This window comes from Columba livia, chromosome 3, assembly GCF_036013475.1.
Source record: "Columba livia isolate bColLiv1 breed racing homer chromosome 3, bColLiv1.pat.W.v2, whole genome shotgun sequence".
Taxonomy (NCBI): domain Eukaryota; kingdom Metazoa; phylum Chordata; class Aves; order Columbiformes; family Columbidae; genus Columba; species Columba livia.
In genome coordinates, this window is record NC_088604.1 from 108016812 (window position 1) to 108026493 (window position 9682).

The 9682-nt window shown below is 48.6% G+C and overlaps 1 protein-coding gene across 1 annotated transcript; it reads right to left on the bottom strand.

Annotated features, from left to right (window-relative positions):
* Window positions 1-129: 129 nt before the first annotated feature.
* Window positions 130-6001, bottom strand: LOC102095042 (protein PET117 homolog, mitochondrial). The gene is made up of 2 exons (XM_065058831.1): window positions 5788-6001; window positions 130-336 (listed from the first exon to the last, which is right to left on the bottom strand). The coding sequence occupies exons 1-2, from the start codon at window positions 5881-5883 to the stop codon at window positions 187-189; spliced, it is 246 nt and encodes an 81-aa protein (XP_064914903.1). The 5' UTR covers window positions 5884-6001; the 3' UTR covers window positions 130-186.
* Window positions 6002-9682: the final 3681 nt, after the last annotated feature.

The window sequence follows — 9682 nt, forward strand, 5'->3', positions numbered from 1 at the left end:
GTCAAAGTACCAATGACAGACAAAATGTTTTGTGTCCACCCTATAGCTTTTGGGACTGGATTATAACCTATACAAAACAACAGCCTTTCACAGATTACCTCTTGCTTGCTTAAACACTTGCAAGTGGTTAGACACTGATATTCTCCAAATGTCTTTAATCAAACCTCTGACGACTCAGGATTGTGCCTAGGACTGGTGGGACCCTTTTTCCATTAGCTCTTTGTCTCTTTCTTCCATAAGCTGCTTTGTCAAAGCAATCTGCTCTTCCAGCAGGCGAATATTCTCCTTTTTCTGATTTTGACGCTCAAGATCTCGGAGAACTCCACTGTGCAGCCTCTGAAAACACAAGGGACAGGGTTGGTCACAGCCTCTTGGATGCTGAATGTGATTAACCCCCACCCAGCTCTAATCCCTCCTGCAGGGCTGTTCACCAGGCTGGCTTTGCAAGTCCTCAGTCCTCTGCCACCACCTGTAGCCACAGACACTTAATGTGGTTTGAATCTAAAACTACAGGAGCTGATACTCAATATTAATAAGCTTAAGGTACTTCACCAAAAAGTGCTTTGTTTGCACTCATTTCAGATGGGTGTGTTTACTAAGTGGTAAAGCTATCAAGCAAATAAATGCTGTGCACCCATATTTCCTATGGTGTGCAAGAGGGATGCGATCTATAAAATCCCGTTACCTCTGCCCTAAATCTTTACCAAATTGAACTAATCTCCTCAAAACTTCTCTGCCTGGAGAGAATTTGGTGGCAAATTGGAAATTATTTTAAGAAAAACTGCCAGGTGTCTTCTGGTTCTTTCTGCTAATGTCTTATTCTTAAAAAATAATCTTGTACACTCTTGCTGCAAGGCTGATCAAAGTCCCACAGCCTACTTTTGCCAAGCTTTGGAAAAAGCACTGCATTCAAAAAATATCCCCTTTACCTAAAATGTTTATTATAAATAACGTGTGCAATACACATCAGCAGTTTTCTAACTGGTGGGTAAGCCCCCAATGGGTATAAAAAGCCCTAAGAAAATCCCAGCTACTCTTTGTTTCCTCCATATACTTTTCTCTCTCTGCTACCTGGAAGGGTTTTATTCACTCTGATAATTAGCTGAAATGTTTAAACTTTACTTTTCACCAGAGGAATGCAAAATAAGTGAAACCAAAACCAGTGACGTTGATTTGGGTGGGGAAAAGGAGGGGAGGGACAAGCTGTGAACCAGCTGCTCTACTCCAGATGTGCACATCTGGGGGAGGTGAGGCAGCAGAGCGATCTGAGTGGTGGGGTGATGAGATCAGACATGGGATGGAGGAGTTGGCAAGGCTGACACTAACTAAGGAAGGAAACAGGGACCATGTGAAGCATGACATTGGTTGTGCACGTGACAGCTGATATACGGTTCCCTGGTAAAATCGGCCAACCAAAGTGTGTGCTGCCACCATCCTCCAGCTCCATGCTCCCCAGGGCCAGACAGCTCAGCCAGGAGAAAGCAACTCTCTCCCGTTTTTTCTCTTTGCAAAGCAAGACATACTCTGCTGATTTAACTCCCCAAGCTGGCTAACCAAAGACAAGTGCTAGCGCAAAGGAGAACATGGGATGCCTAGTCCACTTTGGTGGTTTGACTTGAGCTCCTTGGGCAGGCAATATGCTTTTAGATATTCAGACCAGATTTCAAAGCAATAGTCAGAAGCTTATCAGATAATATGGTACATGAGGACAGAAACGTTACACATGCATAGAAAAAGTTGAAATTATTTTTGAGAGCTGAGAAGCTTAGTTTAGTTAAAGCACTATCTACCTGCCTAACTTACCAACTCATGCTCAGGTTGGATTTAGGAATGAGAAAGTTTCCCAGGTAACAAGGTTAGCCACTAGATACTGGAGATATGAATAATTACTAAGCCAAGTAGAAAAAAAAAAAAAGGATTAATAATTTATTTGACCTGTTTGAATAATGCAAAAACACACCTGCAAATAATTTATTTGAAAGCTGACCCTAAAGTCATTTTAGAAGATGTTTGTGATTATTATTTGACAAGTGGGGTCTTTGACATTGTTTGACAACAGGGGTTTACTCTTCATCTAGAATGCAAATAACTGCACATTTCAAAGGGACTTATTTCTCTTGTCAAGATTAAAATAGAAAGGTTTTGTTTAAGAAATATTTTATCTTGTTAAGAAAATACACAGACACATATATCACTCAATAATCAAAACTCTCTCTGGAAATTAAACTAATAAAATCTAATAAAACCAGCTTCAGTCCACTGAACTCAGGTTACAAATTAGTAATCATTAAAGTTCACAAACTTAAAATTTAATTACTATTACTTAATAGCAATAAAGGATGTGAGGAGCTACAATGTAATTGAACAATTACATCAAGAATGTAATTCTTTTTCCTTCAAAAAACACAGCCATTTTGCAACCTTTCAGAAAGATTTCATTTACTATGAAAATGCACAGTTTGCAAAATACACCTTTATAATTTGAGTATCACGAGTGACAAAGAACTATGAAAAAGTTAATCTTCTCACCATTCTCTATTCTCAGAAGTTAGGCCTGCTTGTCTTCTGCATCAGTTTAGATAAATGTGCAAAACCTCAATTCACTTTGTGCTTGGCATCTCAATTTATAAAAGTCAAAAGTTTATTAATCTGCATAAAGATAAACCTGAAATAATCCATACACCAGGAGTGTATAATGTCCATGTTACTTATCTCCATCACATTCTCTAAATGACTGGGTTCCTTAAACATGCAGCCATTATTCTCTGACTTGAAGAACTACAGAGAGAAAATCTCAGATTTCATTTATAAAAGATAAACTTTGAGCCTTAGCACTTTTGAACAGTGATTTAAAATTACATTAAACTGATTGCTGGAAAGAAAAAAAAAAAAGAGTTGATCATTTTGGATTTGCTTCTGCAGCAGCAGCATCTTGAGCAATGCTAATATGCCTGCAAACATATACAGATTAGCATCAAATTCAGCTTTTGGGGAGATGACTTCTAATTCTAGAGGACTGGTTTGCAAACTCATCCGCATATGTACAGGTCAGGCACCTCTAAACTCACAAGTTACCTACACAGGGTTCACAGGCTGTGCCTATGCCTGGGTGTTAGGATGGATAGCAAAGAATATATACTGCATCTGTCCCCCAAAACCCCATAAAGGTTTTGTCACCAACCAGCTAGGTGCTTTGACCCGTCCATCTCTAAGGACACTCAGCAAAACTGTCTATCTGTCAGAAATGGACAGCAGTGACACAAATACCCTCTACAGCAATGAAAAAATATGTTAAAACAGATGCATGGGGAGAAAGCTGCTCACGGTTGTCTCATGTGGAAACCTAGAATCTCCACAGGCAGAAGCTTGCAGCAGCAAATTTAATGCTTTAAAGTAATTTGATGTTATTTTGCAAACCAAGCAATAGCTAAAGCATAGAGCAACAGGAACAGGTAAAGGGCAGTAAGTCCCTGTTTTCTTCCTGGTATCATTAGAAATATATGAAGCAACCAGAGAGTGTTAACCAGATCAACTCATTGCTGATCCATCACTTTTTCTACTAGAGACATATTTCACACACCAGAAGAATGCATCCTGTAAACTTGCTGTTGTGCCCTTAATTTACCTGTGTTCTGCATGTGACTTACAGCATCGCCTCTATATACCAGGGGACCACTGTCTTGTTCATTGCTGAGACTGGTTCCTGAACAGGTACCCAGCCTTTGGTTTCACATTCCTTCTCCAGCCTGTTGCCCGAGGTGTTACTTCATGACACACAGATCCCATTCTGAGAGTGGCATTATTCATTTACCCATAGACTGGTTTATGCCTGCAACCCCTACAGAATATGAACGTTTGATAAACATTGATTTATTTTCACAGTCTCTATATGAGATGAAGGAGAGATATTAGCCAAAGATTAGAGTCAAACACATCCATTAAGTTTCGGCATCTCACTGAAACATCCAAGTGTGATTGTTTTCAGATTACAGATTTTCAAATTACAGGTCTCATTTATTTCAGTTGTAGTTTAGGAGCATTTAGCACATATTCCTGCCAGACCTCTGGTGGCTCAAGGCAGATACACTGAATTAACAAGTAATCACTTGCAAAAAGCTGAGCTTAAGTGATCTACCCAGCACCTATGTCAGCTCCAGTAGGTGCAGAACCTTTACCCATCCCCATGTGGAGACCAGACTTCCTCTTCCAGCTGCTGTCTGTGCCATTCAATCAATTTTCCAAGAGCAAATTAACCTCCCTCTTTCCTTACCCACATCACCCTAATCCTCCAGGATCCATCATTCTCAAGCACTGGCAGAGACAATCTCTTGAGGGAAAAAAAATCCTGTAATTATGGCCTGTGTCGTAAAGCCCACGCAACAGGCAACTGAGCTGAGCTATGGACTAGCAACCTGACCTTTGATGGTTTGTAACTTGTGACTGCTTCAAACCTTTAACAACAGTCATTTAACATAAGCTCTTTTTGTATGCATTTTCTGGATTTTTTTTTGTAAATAAGCAGGGTGAAATCAGATGTATGTCCTCATATCAGTACCCCTTTGGCTCATTTACAGGATCTAAACCTGCATGCTCATTGCCCAAATTTCTGTCATGTGCAACTTATCTATTCTGCAATCATGGGACTTTCAGTCCCAGGCAGGATTTCTTTGTACAGGGACCCACCATCATCTGACCTGACACTTCAGGCTGCAGGGCTCTCTTGCACAGGGTGCCTGCCAGGAATTACCCGATTTTTGCGAATGTAGCACAGAAAACTTCCCTGTTTAATTAGCACATGGTATTTCTGTTAGCTTGCACTCTGCCCGTCCTGTCAAATCAAGAAGGGAACCAGGGCAGGCTTCATGGCACAGAACAGCACTGTTGGCCCTTTCACAGGAGGTATTTCTGGAGCCCAGGAAAAGCAGAGCACATGCATTGCCAGAGGGACAAGCACCAGCTGGAAGGCAGGCAGGGCTGGGGAGAGCCCTGGGAATGCTGCCAGGGTGGTGCCCTTTGGCCTGGAGGGTGCAAGACTACATCTTTCCTGCACCCCGACACCCCCAGCGGCTGGAGAGGATGAGGAAATCGCATCCACTGAGCATGTCCTGCCTCACCCCGAGCTCCTCTAGCAGCCTCTTGCTCCTGAAGGCAAATGCATGGGACAAGGGATAAGGCATAAGAGGGCGGGTGCAGCTACATGAGCATGGAAAGGGCAGATGCCAAATCAGAAGGTGCAGAAGGGGTAGATCGTGGCAACAGCAGCAGCAGAGCAGGGGAGGCAGCACACTGGCTGGGGGCTGCCCTGCAGGCACGGCTATGGCCTCCGGGACGGGCGTACCCAAGCTCCCGCAGCCCCCCGCCTCAGGCAGGGGCACAAGAGGTGTCAGGACGCCGTGGCTCCGGCTGCCCGCGCCCAGGGCCGCGCAGGCGAGCAAGGAGCAGCAGCCAAACACACGTGGAGCGCCTGCGGGGCCCAGAGGGGGAAGGGGCAGGGGGCGGGGCTGCGCGCGCAGGGGCGGGGCTCCGGGGAGGGCGGGGCTCCGCCCTGAGCCCCCGAGCCGAGCTGACAGGTGGGGGCGGGGCTCCGGAGAGGGGGCGGGGCTCTAGCAGACACCTCTGTTCAAGACTCCAGGTGGGGGGGCGGGGCTCAGAGGAGCGGGGGCGGGACCTCGAGCGAAGAGGCGGGGCCTGTCCTGCCGGTGGGCGCGGGCGCAGGGGCTGCCGCACGGGCGGGGCGGCGCCCCGCTCGCTCTCTCCCCCCCCCGCCCCGATTGGCGGGCCACTCACCTCGCGCTCCCGCCGCTGCTGGACGTGCACGGCCACCACGGTGGCGGCGGAGAGCAGCGCGGAGACGGCCAGCACCGCGCGGGACCGCCGCGACATCGCCGCCGGCGGCACAGGCGGCGCGTGCCGGAGCCGTCCGCTCGCCGCGGGGGGAAGGGCCGGGCGGCAGGAGCCGGGGGGAGAGGAGGCACGCCCCGCCGCCAGCCGAGTGCATCGAGCCAGACCGGAGCAACGGATCGCCGAGGCGGGGCGGGGCCGAGCGACGGCCCGTCACCCTGGGTGGGCGGGGAAGGCAGGAGCGGCGGGAGGGGGAGCAGCGACTGAGGCGGCTGCCCCGGCCGCCCACCCCGCCCGGGGAGCGGCCCCTGCGGTTCCCCGGCTTTCCTGACGAGGTCTGGGGGACCCTCGCGCCCCCCGGGCCAGCCGCGGCCCTGCGGCAGCGCCGTGTGCCCGGAGGCTGCGTGCGGCACCCGCGCCTGCTCGGGGCGCCGCGGCGGGAGCCGGTCCCGCAGCCCGCGCTGCGCCATCCCGCTGCCCGGCCCTGCCCTGCCCGGCCCTGCCCTGCCCGGCCCGGCCCTGCCCGGCCCTGCCCTGCCGCGTCTGGGCCTTGGTGATCAGAAGTGCCAACACGGGCGGCTAAAAAAGGGCCTTTGCCCCCTCGACGCCGTTGCTGGAGGGAGCGTCCCTGAAATGGGGAACACAGGCAGCTGCTCTGCCGCCTGTCCCGGGGGCTGCTTTCTGGAGCTTCCTGCCGGCGTGCACTCGCATATCATGTGTGGTTGCAGCTCCGAAAGCAAAAAAAAGCTATTCTGAGTTCAAGAAAGACGTTTTGCTTTTATTGCATTAAGACCTCCCGTTCTGCACTTTCCTTGCCCAGAAACCCCAAATAGCAAAGGACAAGCAGCTGGAGAGAGCAGCTCTTCAGTTGTTTGGTTTCTTCTCATTGTTCAGCGTGTGGCCTTAGGCCTCGTGTTTCACAGCTTTTTGTGCTCTGAAGACAACATTATTCCTTCCCCGGAGGGCTTTTCCCTGGCACCTCCTCACTTGAGTATCTGAGTGCTTTGAAGACAGAGAAAAATGTTCTCAGTGTTCCCGTGTGAAGGCAACAGATTGCTATCATGAATGAATCTGATGCACCATGTTCAGATGTGCTTCAGGTGGAGAACTTCAGCCTTTCAACACATTTCCAGTGTAACGCTTTAAAGTGAAGTTCCCCTGGCCGGTACGGAGCAGACAGAGGCTCAGGTCACACTCAGGGAACTTGTCTGCAGTCACTCTGCTGCTTTATCACCCAGATGAGCACACAGAGGTGCAGAAGAGTGATTATTGCAGATGTATCAAACAAAAGGGTGTCTAGTGGCGAGGTGGGATATACCACAAGATCTCTAAAAACCTGGAGGAGGTCAGGGAGCAATCGTTTGCCAGTTCCCACAGCCCAGGGGTAACCAGTGGGTGTGCGGGTAGCAAGCTTAAGCCAACTAAAAAGAAGTTCACACCATGTGTGATCAAGTTGTGGAAGTAATTGCCCTTGGCACTATAGAAGGTGAACTTATCTACAGATTCAGAAAGGAACTGGACAAATTTATGGAGTGCCCTTGCTGTCTGGATGTTGCTTTTGGCTCATGAACCCCTTAAACCACAAATGAATGGGAAGGTGGGAGGTTTATTGTGAAAGGTGTAGGCTTATTCCCAACTCCTTCCTGTTCTTTTTTCTCCAAGGGTCAGCCACAGCTTGCTGCCAGGCAGAATGGAGGGGCACACAGAATTTCAAACTCATCAGGTACTGCAGTCCCTGTCTCAAAACTGGGCCTGGATATCTCCAGGTAGAGTTTAGATGAGTTACAGAGCGGTTGCTGTGAGGGGATGGCCATGTCACGTCCCCAGCCCAATCCGGAGTGGGAGAGGAAAACCAAGTGTGTGAAGCTGATCCCTCCCTGTTATAATCTCTTTCATCTCTTTGCTGAATGAACGTGATTAAAATGAAAGGTGAAATTAGTGGGAATGATAATATTTCAATTGAGTCTAATAGTTTTGCTCACATCAGTGTGTTTACTGTTATTAAGACTTATGCATAAGTGCTTATAATGTATCCAAGGCCGCTGGAGTGCCAAGAACAGGGTCGAGCCAGATGTGTGGCAAATGGGAGCCAGGGCAGTGCCCTTGGCACTGTGGAAGGGCACAGCTCAGCCAAGCTTGAAGCCAAGAGCGTCTACCCAAGCCTGGCATTAATCACCTGAGGGGCTAAAACCCCTGGTGGGGAATATTCAGGCCGTTCTTTCACAGACTGAGTTTCTTTCACGGTGTTCTTCAGGTGTTTCTGCTCTCCTCTCTTCCCTCCCAAGGGCCAGTGTTTGCTGAAGTGCTCACCCAGCCATGGACCAGATTAACAACTGAGTCTGGCTTAATACCCTGCTGCAGCAACAACATAGAAAAGCCAATTTTCCATTTTCTGGCCACTTTTCTGGCTGGGTTGAGTAAGCCCAGCCAGAGGCACTCTGCAGAGGCAGGGAGTGGGGAGTGATAGAGGAGGGAAGCAGGAGCAGCCAGTGGCAATGCTGCTGGGGAAAGCCTTTTCAGCTGGCATTTAGCTGAAGGACAAGAGAGAAGCAGATTTCAGAGTTCCTCCAACAAGCACAACGTTGACCGCCCCAGGCCTGTTGCAGAGATGTCTCGTGGGACCGATGGATGGGGTGTGTATGACTGGCAAAGCGATGGTAGCTCCTTGCAAGGAGACAAGCTGTGCTGCTGATGCTCTCAAACAGAGGGTGAGGCAGAGGATGAGATTGTGCTGAGGAAAGTGTGGCTCAGGAGGGCCATTTTCTTTGCCGGTTCTGGTGGTTGCTCTCCACGCGAGGTTTCCTCAAACAAATGTTGTGGCTGCTAATAGCTGTTTCCTGGTGTGCCATGCCCATACCTTTATTTGATGCACTCTTTCCTGTGCCTTGGCTTCTCCTTGGCTGGCCTGACTGTAGCAGGATGCATGTCTCATGGAGACAGGGCTGAGCACCAAACAGGGAAGGGTTGACTCATGTGTGAAGAAGACACCGAAAAGATGAAGACCATTTTTTCCCCTGGGCAAACAGCTCAGGTCTTTACAGTGATCTTGGATAACAAGTCTGAAGTCAATGCTTAGGGGGCATTTTTATCCTGGTTTCCAAAGCAAATGATGCTTGTGCAACCTCTGTGCCTCATCCACCCTCTCCCTCCCCTTCACACACTTACACAGGCATTCACCAGCTTCCTTGGTGAGGTTGCACTGCAGTCCTCAGTAAGACTTCCATGTTTATTTGCCCATTCCAACCATTTTGACAGATGTGGAGGAGTTCTGGCTAAGCTTTGTGTAATGAGTGGTTACACCAAGCAGGGGAGCATCCTGTGAGGGGAAGAGGTGGCCATGTCAGCTCAACTCTGTGTTAGTCACCAGAGAATCCAAAAAACAGTGCTCAGTTGCAGCTTGTTGTAGCAGGTCACCAGTAGCCTAAAGAAAAACCCTGCAAAATATGAGAGAGGATGGAGATAAAGTTTGAGGTGAGCTTGTTCCCAGGTTCACAGCCTGAGCCACAGCCCCTTGCCCGGCTTCATTTCTCACCTGTAATGTGTGGAACCAATCTCTCTTCTCAAACTGCAAACAAACAAATAATAATAATAAATCCATAACATATGTTTTCATAAAGCTTTTGGGGTATTTTTATAGGAGTTTTGATGAACTAGATGTCTTTCCCCCTTTGCAGAGCCAGCTCATGCACGTGCAGGCTTGTGTGCTCACGCTGGCAAGTTTGCACACACCTGTGGCACTCCACCAAGACACAATGGCTCAGCTACCTGTCAGAAAGAAGACCAAAAAAAAAGCCAAAACTCAACCTAAACCAAGTTCCCATCTGCTTCGTGGAGCCGCTGG